The sequence below is a fragment of the Pseudopodoces humilis genome, chromosome 2, assembly GCF_049639895.1.
Source record: "Pseudopodoces humilis isolate 2021_Gansu_Grassland_sample_001 chromosome 2, ASM4963989v1, whole genome shotgun sequence".
NCBI lineage: Eukaryota > Metazoa > Chordata > Aves > Passeriformes > Paridae > Pseudopodoces > Pseudopodoces humilis.
This window is the reverse complement of record NC_142201.1, coordinates 70,887,099-70,905,032: the sequence shown is the minus strand read 5'-3', so window position 1 is coordinate 70,905,032 and position 17,934 is coordinate 70,887,099. Positions and strand designations below refer to the sequence as shown.

Below are 17,934 nucleotides of genomic sequence, written 5' to 3'. Positions count from 1 at the left end.
TGTATTCATCATTTTAAAAACCTAAATCTAGACAGGGTTCCTGCCTATGAGAGTCTGCAATCTAGAGGCAATCTTTTAATGTGTAATCTTAATTTTTCATAACAAGGGGGATTTTGTCCTGCTGATGCCTTTGTTAGGGCGTCATATAGTGTATAATCTGAACTCAGAACAGGAAAGTTATTGGAGGAGACTTCAGCAAAATCTTTTGATTCATTTTAGAATATACAAATGTTGTAAAGTTTAAACCAAATAGAAATATATATTTTTTTAAAATTTATTTTTACTTTAAAAATCTGTTTTCTTTGGAAGATCCATGTTTGCAGGTACCCAAATACTTGGTCTTTGAGCTCTTTAGTTACTAGTTATGTTGAAGTTGTTCCTATATATCTTTTGGGTTTTTTCAGGCAGAGTGACAACTTCTTTCATCAAAACTGAAATTAACTGCATGACTGAAGTTTTACCCACTGAAAGACAGGCCCACTGGTGTGCATGTGAGGAGTAGGGGTCTCATGAAAGAGCAGAGCCACCTGATTTCCTCCAGTGTTTCCCAAAGGCTGGGTCAGCTGTATCATTGACAGCATAAGTCAAGGCATAGCAACACCAAAGATGTGTGGATTTTGTAAGAAATATTAAGGAAATACTCTTTATTCTACCCAGAAAACAAGATACTAAAATTGTGTAGCTAAATCCATGACTTTGTGGCGGGATTGTACCTGGAAAAAGGAATGGGGGAAGTGTCCAAAAATACATCCTTGGAGAGACTGTTTATGAGAAGTGTTTGCCAAGGGAGGGGGCACTGCTGTCTGAAATCTTTTCTTCAGCAGCAACTATTTGAATTGCTGGCCTTCCTTCCTGTCCAAAAAAGGTGGGAAATTAAAAGGCCTCATTTTTAAACAATTTAAACTGAATAAGCAATTGAGGCCTGCTAGGTAAAGATCGTAGTGTTCCAATCCTTTGCTGTAGTGCCCACCAAAGCATGTAGCTTTTAAAATTTCTCTGTGAAGCGTGTTGGTTTTCAAGGCCCCAGTGGATATGTGGCATTTCAGAGAGGGTCTTTCCAAAATGTGATAGCTTGTGATGCTTTTTGTCTGATGAACCATGTCCAGAATGACAGTGTAATCAGTAATGTTCTTGTCCTCTCAGCTAGTACCTAGCTGGTGGCTTTGCATAAAATTAATAGCAAAATACAGAGACAGGCTTTTGTTCATCAGCCCTTGACCAAATCATCTTGCTGAAAGGATAAAACATTAATTAATTTTATAATGTACATTTATATCACTACATATGTGTAATAATTATTTGGTTCCCATGGCAAAGTGTTCCATGAAGGGTCTTGAGCATTCTGCTCTTTTTATGGTGGCACCTGGTAGCTGAGAGGTGAGAGTTGATTCTTTAATGGTGGATAAATCCATTCTGTGGTGTACTCACTGAATGTAGAGGGTCGTACAGATTAAGTACTTTTTATCCTTCACTTTACAATGTTTTCCAGCATGTGAGTTTAGCTCACTTAAGCAGTACTTTCTGCTGAATGAGTTCTATCTTTCCTTAAAGCCTGTGTTCTGTGCTTGGAGAACCACAAAACAAGTCAAAAAATACTGACAAAACACTTTGCTCCATTTTAGTTGGATTTAAGGAAAGCGTGTTTTGTTTAAAAATTTCTGTCTCATTAAAACCTTAACTGGTATTCAGGCTAAAGAGTGTATGCAGCTGTAGGGTGGCAGCCCTGCATTGACATACAGGTTGTCTTTTGATAGAACAGAATTTCTGGAGTGTGGAGCTGGGGGAGGTCAAATTACAGCTTTCAGTAAATCTGAGCATGCCTGAAATGGTTCTTTTAATGTCTTAAAATATTTGTTGCCTTTTTATCATTGCAAGCCTGATCTGTGTTCCATTTAAGCTGACGGGAACCCTTCTCCCATCTTCTTTAAAAATTGGCTCTGGCTCCTGTATCAGATTGCATACCACCTTGCTTTCTGATTCTTGGAAGGGTTCAGCCAAGCGTTATGAATTAGATGCTGAGATAACATTGACGACTGCAGTTCTTTATTGTGCCAAGGGAATCCAAAATAAAATAGAGGTCAGAAGTGTGACTAGTGAACAACACAGTGTGGGCTTGGTCCTGCTGGCATGGAAGGGAGGGGAAGAGACCAGCTTGTTTATTTGTTTTCTAAGAGTCAATTTTGTCCTGGTCCTGTTCTGTTGTGATGCAGAGGGAAGCTCGTCAGCTTCCAGAGAAAAGACACTGTGAAAGCTTATGTAGCCTGAGATCTATCCCTGGAGTTTTCTCAAGACTTCAACAGCATCATGAGCAGATATTGGGTGTTTGGGTGAAAATGAATTTTCATCTCATGTGCTTGGCTGAGCAGATATAAACCGAGCCTTTATGAACTTGAAGCGTGGCTGTTGATGGGCAGCCTCTCCTCAGGCACAGTGGGGTTGCTCATCATAATGATTTCATGTCCAGGGAGGGCATGCTTAAAGCTTGACAGATGCTGCAAACTTGAAATCTCAAAGGAGAGGATATCAGTAAAACCAAGAACTGAGGAGTTGGCAGTGGCAAAAATGGATGGAGGCCTAATTGGCATCTCATCCTCCTGCAGCTCACGTCAGAAGAGCTCTGTAAAGAGCCCTGGGGTGGCATAGTGCTCTGTGCCAGCCTGGTCTCTCTAGAGAAGGTTCTTGATAGTGTGGCAAGTAAGGGAGTGGGAGAAGAGTGGCAAGGGAGAAAATGAGTTGAGCATTGAAATCCCTCCTGCACTGACAGTGTCCTGGGATTTTATTGTTGGTCCTGGAGTCTGCTTACTTTGCTCAGAAAGCACTGCTTTTCTGTTGTCTGCATCAGCGTGTGCAAGTACCACAGTGTCTGCATCTATGTAGGTGTTGTGGCTTTTGGCAATCATGATCCCAAGAAGTTCAAGTTCTTCTGGGTCTTGGGATCTTTACAAGCTTTTTGTATGAAAAATGCTAATCTTTAAGCACCATCATAACTGCTGCATGGCAGCAGAACATAGCAGTCACACATGTTTTTTATTTTGCAGGTGGAAATTGATGTATAATAAAAACTTAATACAAATTAACTAAGAGGTTTAGGGTCAAGAAAGTAAGATGGATACTGAATGTACTCTGTGACAGTACAAGGTGATCTCAGGTAGGGAGAATGCAGTTGTCTAACTGTGGTTTTGCCAGGGACACCTTGACTGATTTCCCTCATCTTATTTAACATGCCACGGAATATGAAATGTGTATGTGGCAGCATTGGTGTCTGACTGTTTGCTTGTTTCTTCTCTGGCCCTGAATGGTTTCCTGCTCTCCATCTAAAAGGCTTTTGGACAACTACTGACACAAACACAAAAAACCAAGTAGCTAGTCTTCTTGGCAGACTTTTATTCCCCCCATTTTTTTCATGTTTTGTCAAATTATTAAAAAAAGCATTCTGAAAAGAGGCTGCTTGGAAAAACTCAGCAAAGAAAGCTCTGTGACACTCACCAAGTCAGACACAGTGTGCAGGGCTTGACTCACATTGTGGTCTCATTTGGAAAAGAAAGTGGTGCTGCTTGGACACTGGTATTTGGCTTCTCATTGTGGCTGGAGGTGGTTCAGCCGGCCAGAAACTATCAGGCTTAGCATGAGAGTACAGAAAATACCACAGCAAATGCTAAACTAGACCTTTATTTATGTCAGCTCTGGATGAGTGTTAATTATTAGCTGAACATAGTATGTTCTAGAGGCTGTTTGCATTACAGCATGGGAAGGGCCAATGGCATGCAAAATGTGTGTGTTGGTAGGCAGAACAGCAAAGCAATCTGCTTTGGAGGAGAATAGGGCTTTTCTTTGCTTCCCTTCACTACATATGCAGTTTTCAGTAATGCCATGTAGCCATAATGAGGGATTTGCATGAAATTACTCAGGAGATTATATATATGAACATGACTTTTGTTAAGATGGGGTGGATTAACAAGGTGTTAGTGTGCAGCAGGTATATAGGAAGTGTTGGCTACATCAGATATATTTCTTGTTAACAGTTGTTTGGACTTCTGGATTAGGTGTTTTCTTGTCTCTACTGAATCATTGTAGCAGTTTGTAAAAAGGAAAACTATACACGGCATAGAACAGAATAGTTTGCTTGCCATGAAAAAGACTTGCTATGATTTTAGGAATGATGGTCTGAATAGAGTTTCTTTTGTCAGGTTACAAAAGAAATTGGAGTTTTAGCTCCATAGGGAGGGAACAAAAAGAAAGGGAAGGGAAGGTGCGGGAAGGTGCGGGGAGGGGAGGGGGGGAGGAAGGAAGGAAGGAAGGAAGGAAGGAAGGAAGGAAGGAAGGAAGGAAGGAAGGAAGGAAGGAAGGAAGGAAGGAAGGAAGGAAGGAAGGAAGGAAGGAAGGAAGGAAGGAAGGAAGGAAGGAAGGAAGGAAGGAAGGAAGGAAGGAAACTGATGTATTGTATATATTGTATATAGGACCCTGTACTGTTCTTTCAACTACCAAGCAGCACAAATGTCTTACATTCTTTAGAGTCATGAAACCATTTTCTGAGCAGTGTACATGTGTTTTCCATGTTTCTATTTATTTACAATTAACTACTTCACATGGATAGCCATTTTAAAACAAGCCAGCAGAACTTTTATTGTGATGCCTGTAACAATACACTTTATTAATTTAGAATCTGACTTTTAATCAATCTGCCTGGGAATAGGATAACAGAATTATTTTCTTCCTTTGTTAGGTGGTGGAGAATGTAAAAAGGGGAAGGGATCCTGGGCTTGCTAACACTTACCAGCCATCAGCAGTTTTCTGAATTAAATCTTTCTCAGGGTTTGTCTTTGAGATATGTGCATCTTTGTACAATTCAATTGTTTGAACATTCTGAGTTAAATAACAGGTTAAAAAACCAAACAGGTGAAGCGTGGAAATGTTGCAAAATGAAAATCAATCAGTTTGTAGTTGAATATGAACAGTCTTCACTGTGAAAACATGTGGAATGTGGTGCAACATCTGATTTATATAATTTTGAGGTCACCTCCTTATTTGGCCCTGAATTAAATGATTTGAGCAAAGCAGGCAGCCTCCCCTTTCACAGGAATGCAGGTTACTTTCCATAGCTGTTCCAGTTGGGTATGTTTGGTATTTGTGTCAGCTTTTGACAAAGATGTCCAGCAACTTTAAGTATGGTGCAAGGAAATATTTGCACTGGAAAAGTGATAGAGTTGCTGGAATAAAAGTATGCAAAAATTGCTGTATTGTAGGGCTAAATCTTGCTCTTCAAATGTGCATAGAAGTACTTTCAAAAAGTCATAGCCAGAAGGAGAAATGTGATCAGGAAACACCACAGCCTTTCCATACCAGGAGAGCTGGTTTTCAGCAAGACTTTCCTAAGATGGTGAGACAAAAGGGTGGTGTTGGCACAATGGACCAGCCTCACCTCTGTGTTATGCTCGTTTCTGGCTGGAATAATGACATGCATACTTAAAGTGTGAGCATAAGGATTAACAACATGGAGGGCTGCAGTGGTACATGGTTTAGGGGTAGGCTTGGCAGTGTTGGTTAATGGTTGGACTCAATGATCTTAAAGGTCCTTTCCAACCCAAAGGATTCTGTGATTCTACATAAATGACTATCCTGATGGATGTTGATTTCTGTCTCTCTAGGTACCAGATGAGACATTATTGTAAGAGTCATCCAGGGCATGGGGAGAAGGATATTATGGGATTTTAGTGTCCCACATTACTTACAGGATGTGATCCAAAGTCACCAGCATTGATTTCCTCCAATGGTGTCTGACCACAATCAGAATTTCTAGGTCTCCTAGAATGAAAAGGCTTGACTATATAAAGAAATTATTTAATTTCTGTTAAAGGTTGATTGTTAATGTCCCTACCTGACATTACGTCCTGATTGCTCTGTCATGTTCATGTTCAAGTATTTGCCTCACGTTTGTACATGAATTTCTGAGAATTTTGAAGAAGGACGAAAGAGATGTAGCTGTGCTGTAAGTTAATAGAAAGTTAAAATAGGATAAGCTTGTAAAATGAAGATTGAATTTGTGAGCTTGAAATCCATTTAACTTATCCATAGTGCAGTACAGTGTAAACCCCCTCATTCAGGGTCTGCTAGTTACGTGTACCACAGCACTGTCATGATCCATCAAACCTGTCAGATAAAGGGAGGCTATTTTAAAGTTTCTCCTTCAGGGCATGGGGAAGTACTGTTCCTGCAAAGATAGAAATTTATGATGATGCTAAAAAAAAATGCAGATGAAGTGAATAATTAATGAATTCATGACAGGACTGAAATATCTTCCTAAAATGCTGCTATTTTTAGCAGGGAGTTCTTCTGCAGTGCTTGTCATGTGATCCTATTGCCTTCTGAGAGCAGGAAAACAATTTGAATTAGTTTCTCTTTCCCCATGGACTTATATAAGCCCAGTATATAATACCACTTAGCATCTGATTCTGCTTTAAAACAAACATAGATGATTTTAAACCTCATGCAAAATAAAACACTAATGAAATCTGTACTTAAAGATAATCTTCTCTGCAGCTGAACACCCTTTACAATAGTTTGCACTTTTGAGGCTGCACAAGGGGAATACTGCAATGGGTGTAACTGGCAGCTGCTGCTGGTCCGGTGATGTTCAATGCGGCTGCGGTTTCAAGCTGGCAAAGGACATAGAGGCAATTATCAGTAGGAGGTTGCAGGGAATGGCCCACAGATAAGGGTTTAATGTGAACAGATTTGTGCTTCTTTTGCCTATAACTGGTATAGACTACTGCTGTGTTTGAACTACTTTGAACTAAAAATGTCATAGTCAGAAATGACTCTAAAAAAAAGTTGTCACATCCACAAAGGGATAAAGTCACTGCCATAGTGAATTTTCAGGTGTTGAACATGTGAAACCAGGTCCTGTCTGGGATTTCTCCTTCCTGAGTGGTAATGAGGTACCCAGTGCCCGTTAAAGGGGAAGTCAGGAGCAGCTTACTTGCTGCCTTTCTTGCCTACTGGCGTTGCCACAAATTTAATTTAGAAGATCCCTCCAAATCCCAAACCTTTAGGTGTTTGGGAGGGCCTGAGGAGGACTCTGTCTTTGCAGCTCAACACCCAGTTTGTACAGGTGCAGAGGGGTGTTGGCTTCCTTTCCCCATTTACATGGGGTTTGTTTCCCCCACATGGGATAATGCCTGGGTGGCTTCTGTAAGGTGTGTAGGGCTCCTTGGAGCTGGCTTATCCCCAGCCCCAGTGGGCTGCCCTGGGAACAGAGTGCTTGCCACACAGAGCAGCAATGAAACATCTGGGCCGAAGCACATTGGTTTGGGAAAGGGTTGTGAGGTGATTCAAGCAGCAGAGGTGGCCCCAAAGGCACCTGCAACTTCAGGGAAGCTACAGTCTTTGGTGATGGTAGACCTTGGGAATCTCCTGGGTTAAGTCATGGAAGGTGGTTTCTTAGGGGTGCTCGTGCTGTGGCTCAAGTTTATGGCTTAGGTGCCATACATACTTTGATGCATCTGGGCCTTGGCCTCTGTTTTTCCTTCTCTGTGCTCCTATCTAAAAAAATTGTTTTAAGATTTAATGTCTGTAAAACACATAGATTGTATGGAGCTTTGTAACGATTAGAAACTGATCCTCAGTTGAAAGCTGGGTGTGGTTGATGTGAGTGCTATTGAAATGAGAATTTGTTACAAATAAATACATTGAATTATCATTATTTTTTTTCTTGTGCCTGGTGAAAAGACTATTTTCAGGCTTATTTTCCCCAGCTACCCATCAGTTCTCCCATGCTACAGCTCACCACCTTTTTTTCCCAGTGTTCTTGTTCAGTGATTTGTGGGAGTCCTTCCTGAAATGAATCTGGCTATCAGATGGCTGTGTTTTAGGCACTCTATTAAGCAATTTTTCAAAAGCAATTTTAAGCAATCATAAAGATGTAGAAGGCAACACACAGACTGAAGAAAGGGGTCAGCTGGAAGGAGTGGGATTCTGTAGTAGCAGGGGCACCTGATGAATGGTTGATATCCTCAGTGGGTCCTGTCCTCAGTAGGATGGGACACAAGGACAACCCTGATAATGTAAAGCTGGAGGGCTCTTCCTCGCCTGCTTCATCTCAGCACACAGGGTTCATGTTCCTGTTTGAAGCTCTATTGGGTTATGGCTTCATGATACAAATAGTAAATCAAATGAAGGGTAGCAAATTTCATGTTTTTAAATTAATGAAATGCATCAAGTTCTCCATGCATTCAAATGACATAGAGATTTTAAGACTGTGAATTTTATTACAGCCCTGCAGACTGGTTCTAGTTTCCTTTATTTATATCTGTTTGTTTGAGTGCCTGCAGCCACCATTGAAACTATTAGTTATAGAAGTCCAGTAAGGTCTTGTGAGCTGCTTGGGAGCTATCAGAAATAAAAAGTATCTGTTTTCATCTTTGTTGTTGCTGTATTGATTTGGGCAATGAGGCTTTGAGATTCATTTTTGCTTCACATAGGGTTTTCCACCCTTCTGACTGCCTCCTGAAACACCCAGAAATGCAGCTTTACATAGCTAAAACTGGGAGTATTGAAATAGTTTATTCTGCAATTTAGCGAGGAGATACCAGATTCAAGCCATTAAAATATTAATTCTTTAACAGGTAGCTTATTTTAGTGGCTGTCTCCTTACTTCTCTTTCTTTTCTTTCCACAGGAAAAATTAACCCAGGAGTGTGTATTCAGAGAGCAATTTGAAGAAAACTGGTATAACACATATTCATCAAATCTATATAAACATGTGGACACTGGAAGACGATACTACGTTGCATTAAATAAAGACGGGACTCCAAGAGAAGGGACTAGGACTAAACGGCATCAAAAATTTACACATTTTTTACCTAGACCAGTGGACCCTGAGAAAGTACCAGAACTATATAAGGATATTTTAAGCCAAAGTTGACAAAGACAATTCCTTCACTTGAGCCCTTAAAAAGTAACCACTATAAAGGTTTCATGCGGTGGGTTCTTATTGATTAGCTGTGTCATCACATCAGCTCCACTGTTGCCAAACTTTGTCGCATGCATAATGTATGATGGAGGCTTGGATGGAACATGCTGATTTTGTTCTGCACTTAAAGGTTTGTCCTCCTGGAGGAGAGCCTATGCCCACTCGCTTGATTTAGTACGAGAGGGAGCGCGAGAGAGTGAGTGAGAGAGAGAGAGAAAGGGAGAGGATGAATGGGAGTGAGAGCGCGAGAGAGAGGAGGAGGGGAGGAGGAGGGGGAGGAGGAGGAGGAGGAAGGCCTGATGCATGCTGGGGAATAGACACGCTTTTAAATTTTTGATCAGTTGTACTTCGTCATATATCAGCATAGCTGCCATACTTCGATTCATCAGGATTTTTGGCTGGTGGCCTGCTCAAGTGTACGCTGCATTTACAAAGGCATGGAGGGTGCAGTCTTACTTAAACAAGAGACTTTTCAGTTAATCGCTCTCTGGGTCTCACCCCACTGAGTTTAAAGCAAAGACCTCTTAGTAAAAAAAAAATAAAAAATAAAAAGTTAAATTTATTTATAGAAATTCCAAAGGCAACATTTTATTTATTTTATATATTTATTTATTATATAGAGTTTATTTTTAATGAAATATGTACAGGCCAGATAGGCATTTTGGAAGCTTTAGGCTCTGTAAGCGTTGAAATGGCAAAGGCCACTATGAACCTGTGGTAAATTCATGCAAGTAAATATAAAGGTGCATGGATAAAAAAAAAAAAGCCAACAATAAAAAGGTAATAATAATAAATTCTAGTGACCCTCATGTACTAAAGGCGACAATCTCTTTTGTGCCCATATTATTGTACAAGTATGCACACCACTCATGACACTGAGTCCTCACTCTTCTGACTGCTTGTTTCATAGCTTACCCCAGAGGATTAAAGAGAAAACTGGGTCTTCAACTTTTTTTTATGTGTCTGTAATATTTCCTCTCTGATAAAGTGACTTCTTACATCATTGTAAATTTCACAGCTGTGGAAAATATAGGGGTTGGAATATATTCTACTTGTTAAAACCTATTGCAGATTATACCAAAGCTAAATGATAAATATGCTTTTTTTTTTTTTCCTAAAGAGAATGCCAGAAACAACATAAGTAATACCAACAACAATTATACTAATTTTAAGATTCCACAAAGAACACATAAATATTTCAGAGGGCAAGAACCAGGTTAACAGGATCACTCTTGTAAACATGTTTATTTGTGCACTCGAGTATCTACTATGAAATTATACAAGTTCCATAGGGGTCATTGTAATACCTTTTATGGAAAATTGCTTTCAGTGTGAACTGTCATAATACATGATATTAGCACCCTTCCTAAAGTAAAACTTGCAAAATGAAACTAATAAATCTCTATCAATAATGACAATGAGGGGGACAGTATTAGACTTATTTTTATTGTTTTTCCTAAAGTATGTTCAAATATTCATAAACCCAAAGCGAGGAAACAGTACGTAATATTTAAGGGTATGTAGCATTTTATGATAAGCACACAAACACATTGATTAGCAGTTACCATCTGGAAAGAGACCCTCAGGAAGAGGCTTTTTTCCCCCTAGTACTCTGAAGAAAAGGGGAAAAAAAAAAAAGAGACAAAAACCATGCTAAGATCCATATGACAAATGCATTCTGTAGTTGTTTTATCCCTTAGGATTTGAACCCAGTGCCATTAAGCTAAGTGTAGCTTATCCACCATTGGATATGTTGGGAGCAGGGCTGGTCCTGACGCCCTGGCTGTCTGCATACGCACGGGGGCTCCGTTGGAGAAGTGATGTAAAAAGTTGTAGCCTACTTGTAATTAAGAAATTTTTGCTCTAAAGCACTCTTGTTCACCTGATTTATATAATTCAAAACTTATTTCTGTTCTGGAATGGCCTCTGGCTTGGTGTCCTGAACAAACCTTCGCTTTCCGTGCTGAAGCAGGTAGGAGGAGCCATGTCTCAACCGGCGATATTGGTAACCTTAAACATAACACGGCGTTCTGTTGTAATTGTTTAGGAATGATAAAGCTCTGTCAATTACATTAGTTGGTTTTTAAGGTACTTGTCTAGGGGCTGTTACTGCCTGGGAATTTACAGCCTTCTGCTGCAGCCCATGCCTTTGTCTCCCACCCTTTGGGCCTGAGGATAGTTCAGCTGCCGTGGGTCAGTCGGGTGCTGGATCGTTTGTGTGGGCGACGCAAAGACCGTAGGAGAAAGAAAGGTGTTTCTGGGCAGGACTAGGGCTCAGTGTTCTGTGTTAAATGGATCAACCCCACCATGTGGAAGGGAGGTTGCAACTCCCTGCTGTTTCAGTAAATCTGGCATACACCAGGAAATTATTTGCAAAGGTTAAAATGACTCTTGAGTCGAGGCCGCAATACTAGGCCACAGTTAAAGTCTTAATGTTAAATTGACTTGGATTTTTAGTCATAGGCTAATCATTACTACTAGTTAACATGTTTTATTTAATTTTTTTTTTGTATTTTTCTAAAGAAAGGATTAAACTCGAGAAAAATGTTATGAGTTAATGGCAGTCCTTCTAAATAAACTGTAACCGACTTACTCAAATAACCCACAATGGTGTGTAAATACTGACTTTATGTAAATATAGAAACATGTAATTTAACTTAGGCATTATTGCAAGACTGGAAGGCCCAGGAGCTGGCAGTTTGCCACTCCCTGCAGGTTCACTGGGTCAAATTTGGCCTGTTTCGGGTAGTGAACAAGAGATTCTGTTCAATCCCTTGTGTAAAATGAGCTATTTCTGTTTGTTTTCTGGTGGGAGATGGGCAAAACCATTGTCACCTGGGCGCTGCTCAGCTCTTTTGCCAAGGTGTGAAGGGGTACGGACGCCCTCCTGCTCCTTTTGTGATCCTGCTAAAACAGGGCTGCAGAGAGCTGACTCGGCAAAGCAGGGAGGCTTGCTGTGCCTCTCCTCCTGTGCTGTGCACAAACAGAAGTCTTCACTTTCTAGTGCTGTCCATCTGGCACCTTTCTCGAGCACTAAAATTGACTTGGAGAAAAGTCTGAGGGGAAAAGGAAAGAACAATTGGTGTTATTTACTTCATATTCTGTAATGGTGTGTAAATACATACAGAATTCTGTAATTTGTATAAATATATTGCTATAGAATTTTGAAAATTGGTATTATTTGCTTGATGTCCCTTGTGCACATGTGTAAAAATGGGATGGCAAAGAGGTGTCCTTGCTTGTTCCTAGAGAGAGTATGAGAATATTCCAGGAAGACAGGAATCATCAATATTTTCTATGCCTTTTTTGCTGATTTGGAAGAAACCAGGGAGATATCTTTTTGGCAAGAATTGTATTAGCATTTCACCTGAAGCAGATCTGTATGTATTAGCATTTCACCTGAAGCAGTATGGCCCAAAAGATGATGGAGATCCAGACAAGTGTTATAGCATGGGCTGGTGTGGAGCTGCATTTGGTAACGTGTAAGGCAGCACTCCCAAACGTAAGTGGGGTGAATGAAACCTGGCAGATCTGGGCAGTGCAGAGTGGAAACAGAATAATCCTAGGAAAATTGCCAGAGATTTCTATCAATCAGTGCAGGACTCAAACTGCCTGCCAACTGGTTGGAAAAAAAAGAGTGTCTTTCAAAAATGATAGGGTATATGATGTGGAGGCTGGAGATGAGATTCTGGCATAAAAAAAATCAAGCATTTCTGTTGTGCCCCTGTGAGTTTAATAAATATGCAAAGAAGACGGAGTTGAAAAGATGCTTCTGAGGCAGTTTCTTTGTAAATAGAATATTGCAGGAGGTAAGAGAAGATGCTTCTGCAACATGTCTTTCACAGTCCCTAGCTTATGTTTTGCTCTGCCTCTTGTACCAAGTAAAGAAGTGCCTGTAAGGTTCAGCTCTGTTGCTCCTGATTACAGGAATAGAAATGGATGGGCTGTGAGCCATGCTGAATACCATTTTTTGTATGAACTACTGTCCCACCTAGTGAATTCTCACAAGGTCCCCATGAGGTATGCTGGCAAACCTCGAGATGTGACCAGGCTCCTTACAACTGCAGTTCATTTTGGAGAAATTTAGAGGTTCCAGATTCTTTGAAATTTTGATGAAAATCTTGGAAACTCAGCCTTCTGCTCATGAAGCTGCTGTGTGCAGGCAGCCGTATTTATAGGCAAACTGGGGAAAGAAGTAATCAACCACATAATCCTTAATATTTTATTCCACACAGCCCACTGTTTACTGATCTGAGGATAAAACCAGAAAACGTCATTTTTCCAAAATTTTATCTCGGTTCTTAAACTGTTAGAGCTCTCCACGAGTTGTTCACAAATCAGTTCTGTCCTGATTTTTTGTTATCTTTCACCTTTCCATAACACTATAAGGTGGTTTTCCCATCTGGCCCCCAAGTAAGTACCAGTAGTAAAAACTTATCTCCTCTTGTCAAGAGGCTGGAACAGCCTGCCCTAGAGTTTTTTGCTGAACACTTTGGCATTGAAGTATGCAGGTCATGGATAATTGGCATCTTACATCCAGGTCTCAAAAAATTTATCCATCAAGGATAAGAAAGAAAGTCAGTGATTAGTAAAATTGCTGTTGTGAAGGTGTCTTGCCAGGTCAGATGTCAGAAGTTTGAAAGTAGAAAAAATTCATTGGTGTTCTGGAAATTTCAAGTGAGAATAATAACCAAGTTCTGCCTGCAAAGTAATTTTTAAGACCCAGTCTTTTTACTTGTTTCCCCTCATGGTTTTCTATCTTTAATAGCTTGTGTGTGTGTTTTCTTCTACCCAATTATATTGAAAATGATTCTTTTATTTTTTCATTCATGATTTCTGAAGTCCAGCTGCCTTTGTATAATTTTTCAGAGTTACTCTGGTCTGAACCCTGGGGCAGGAAAATTGCTATGTGATTCTGGGTTAGGATAGAGCATCACATGCAAAGATGCTGCTCTTGTGCTCAGAGTAGTTGTTACAGTCCATAGGATCACATTTTCTTACCATATCTGTTACATGGAGGGCAACAACATTAATTGTACTTTAATACTTTGTATGTTGTAGTTATCATGGAAGAAATCTTTCCAAATGATCCTCAATTCATGCCACATCAAACCCACATCTGTTACTTAAACACCCACTCACAAAGATCCTGTCACAGAGAGCTATGGATAAACTAAATTTTAGCTTTATATTGTTTAGTGATGCAAAAGGGATTTCACTTCATGGCAAAACAAACAAACAAACAAACAACAAGCAACAAAAAACCCCGAAAACCCAACCCCTTTTTCTTTAGGTTGAGGGAAATTATTTTTATGTGCACCACTCACAAGTAGCAACTACATAGTCAAAAGAATTCTGGAATTAAACTGAACTGTCAAAATGTTTCTCACATTTCTGTTTTCTTGAGAAATCACAGGCCATCAAATTATGGTGATATGCAAAATATGCCCTGTAGATATTTTTTCCATGTCCAGAGAGTCTGGATTTTTGTATATCTTACTGTTGGAGGAGGCAGTCAGTCTAGGTGAAAAGAGCATTTCTGAAATGCTGGAACTCATTCATTTTATTGACAACCTCCCTCCTGTCCCTGCAAAGAGTAGATTTAGTTAAAATTATTATTGTTATTTCTACCCTTGTTGAGGGAGCAGATGTAAACATTGAAACACTGTCTTGAAATACTCCCTCACAGCTGTTCTCTTGAATGCATACTTCTTTCTTTTTTATTTCTCATATAGTATGATTTCTATTGCTTTTTGGAAATCTTTGTGCTTGTTATGAATGTCCACACACTGAAGTAGTTGCAGTCAAATTATTATCTCTGACTTCGCTTAAGCCAATTTTATTTTCTAAATCTCTAATGTTTTGGCAGGTGAGGCAGTAACTTCTCAGGTAGGACTCTCATTTTTCTTCTTCTCTTCTCCCTACCACAATCCATCTTTTTAATTCTTGGACTGTAGTTAATTTCAAAAACCTTCACAAAGAACCTGCATGGTGGGTCCATTTTATCTTCATTCCAGGGAAGCAGAAGACTTGCTGGTAAACCATTCTCTATTCATTTTCATCTTTGATACATTATTTGGTTTGATTACAGATGAAATCAGTGCTTACATCTTTCTGTTCCGGATGGTTTGGGTCTTTACCTCACTGTGTCCCTAGTATGATCATTAAAAGGGTGTTCAATATATAATGTCAGTTTATTTGGATATGGTGTATCCATTCCATTTCTCCTTTCACTAAGTGTTCTGGGCAAGCCTTTGTTTATTATCCATTAAGATCATTTAACATCTAAAGTACATTGTAGACATCACCTCATTAACTTGAAATCTCTTGATCAGCCAGTTTGTATTACTCTGTATTGGCAACTCATTGAATCATAAGGACTTGACATGTGTGTTAAAGACACACAGTTTGTTTGTCAATCCCTTTTGTTGTAAGACCTGAACTGTTCTCTGAAGAATGAAAATTAGGTACACTTCCTCAGTTCCATGAAGGATATCTTCCTCACTGTTTCCAGTCCATCCTACTGTCCTTCAGAGGAAAGCAGTTCTTTTGGCCTCTACAATGCACATGGGAGTCACTCCCAAATGGCCTGCTGCATTATGTGCTCTCTTGTATTCGCTCTCCCTTCTGATAAAACTCCCACTCTTCCCATATTTTTTCAGCTGCTTCTTCCTATCCTTCCTACCTTAATATTCCTAAGATAATTTTGTGGTATTTGGGTATTGAGGTCGATACTATCAATGAAACATGTATTTTGTAGTTGTGATTGAGTCCAGTGTATTCTCATTTCCAGTCAAGTCAATCTTTACCCTTTAAAAATTTGGAAGAAACAGTGAAGGAGAACTGAATGTTATCCCTTATATCAAGTAGGTTTGAAGGAGGCTAATGTGAACTTGCTCACGCTAAGATCCCTCTCAACAGATTTCCATACTCTTAACTTTCTTTCTGGGATTCTCTAATGTCCCATTACTTTCCAATTGATACTACCTGTCATTTTAGCAAAAGCTTTTGTCAGTGTCCATGAAGTTGCTCTGCAGTGAACTCCATGAATGCTCTGCTAAGGGGATGGTGTTACACACTGCAAGTGTCACTGACATTTCCTGTTGCTTGAGATCAGCCTGCTCTCTTCCAAGTGGAATGTCCCCTGCTTTTTCTGTAACAATGTGCCTGCTGGGCTGCTGCTTGGTGTAGAAAGGAAGCTGTTGTCTTTTGGTTTATTGTATTGCACAAGCAGTTCCCTCAGCAAAAGACTACCTTCCTTGTTCCAAGACCACATGAAAGAGTTCATACTTGACTTCAGTAGAATTTGCACCTCTTATCTTTCCCACCTCAGCCCATATTCCATGCACCTAATTAATGTTTCTATTTTTATGGCCTTATTATCTATCTGAAAAATGCACTGTTGGTGTATGCCAGAAGGCCATTCCGAGCAGACTGGTGTTTTCCTTCTGGACTGTCTATGAGTACATACACACAGGTACTCCTCTAGAAGCATCTCATAGTCTTCCTTCTCTCTAACAAAAACAGGCCTGCTTGGTTAGATTAAGGTAGGATCCCAGGAGTATCCCCACTCTTCTGTAGCAGCATCATGGAAAACAAGCAAAGTTCTGATCTCAGTTGTCAGTAACTGTCTTTGCTATATAAATTTGATGGCTGTGACATCTTAACATCTTAACCCAAAACTAGATGAACATCAGGCTTGACAGTACAAGTGAACCTCTTTGTCTCCACTCCCTCTCTTGTATTGCTTAAATAAACAATTAAAAATCAGCCAACATACTCTTGAGTTGAAATTTTGAAGTCAAAGCTGTGTTACTTGTAGTCATATTTTCAGTTGTGATCATAGGTAAGTGTTCCACAGTTCATGAAGTTGTGTGCAGCTGAACATCCATTTCTTTCTTAGTGGAAAATGTGGTTTGTTCACAGGAACATAGTCTTGGAGACCATCTTCAGCTGTTACGTGGATATGCGAGGCCTCTAATGCCCTGTAGAATTGCTTATCTCCCCACCTGCTGCAGAGCCCCCTTAAACTTCCCCTCAGCTGCTGCTGCCCAGTTCCAGAGTTATCACTTCCACCGAGGTAAAAAGCTCACTCAGACAGGCTGAGGAACTTGTTGGTGCTGCAGGGAAAGTCTCTCTGAAACAGGAAAGCCATGTCTGTGGAAAAGAGGGAGAGGTAGCAGAAAGATGTGTTGAAAACAGGATTCATCTAAGCAGGGGAACAAGGAGGTTCCTGGGTTTGCTAGGGGGAAATTAGCACAGTCTGAAAATGTAATAACACAGAAATACAAATGTTTCTGTTTCTTCTCCCTGCTTGCTTTGCCTGTGTGCTGCCCCTTTTCCCCCAAGCACACTCTCCCTACTTTCCAGCTGACTGATGCATCCTAGCAACTTTAGAAGATAATGTAAAGGTTGCACACCTTTAGTGAGTGATCCATCTCAAGGATTAGTTCCATAATTTAAGTGGTGCTAAAAGGATTCAGACCAGAAGAGGGTTTGGGGCTGGGAAAATCTTCCTCCATGTACTTGGGACTGGAACAACCTCATTGTTGATGTGAATGGGGGCTGCAGAGGCTGGTCTGCTAAGGTGTGTGCTGGGCTGTGGTGCTAACAAAGGTGTTTGCTGAGCAAGGGCCATGTCTGGCACCAGGAGATGTCTGTGTTCCTTCTTTGCAAAATTCCCACTTGACCACAGGCAGATACTTAAGATACAGGCAATTGGTTCCTAACTAGTCTTCACATAAGTGAGTTTAGGGCTAAGCCTGGGCTTGGAGGAAATCAAAATCTGCATGATAAGTACAACTGACACAGGCTTAATAGTGAGAGGAGGTAGGATAGCCTTGAGGTTTTCCTCTTTGGCACAGCTCTCCTCATCACAGACACGAATCAATAATTTTTGTAGAGGTTCCTCTTGCTAAGGTCATGTTTATTCACTGCTTTGTCTCCAATAGCCAGTTAGGATGTATT

The 17,934-nt window shown here is 40.2% G+C and overlaps 1 protein-coding gene across 1 annotated transcript in view; it reads left to right on the top strand.

Moving 5' to 3' along the window:
- The window catches only part of FGF9 (fibroblast growth factor 9), a 29,308-nt gene extending 17,740 nt beyond the window's left edge, over positions 1–11,568 (top strand). The window contains exon 3 of the mRNA XM_088052106.1: positions 8,674–11,568. Within this exon, the coding sequence (XP_087908232.1) occupies positions 8,674–8,919 (246 nt within the window). The 3' untranslated portion in view covers positions 8,920–11,568. The remainder of the gene's footprint in view (positions 1–8,673) is intronic.
- The last annotated feature ends 6,366 nt before the right edge of the window (positions 11,569–17,934 follow it).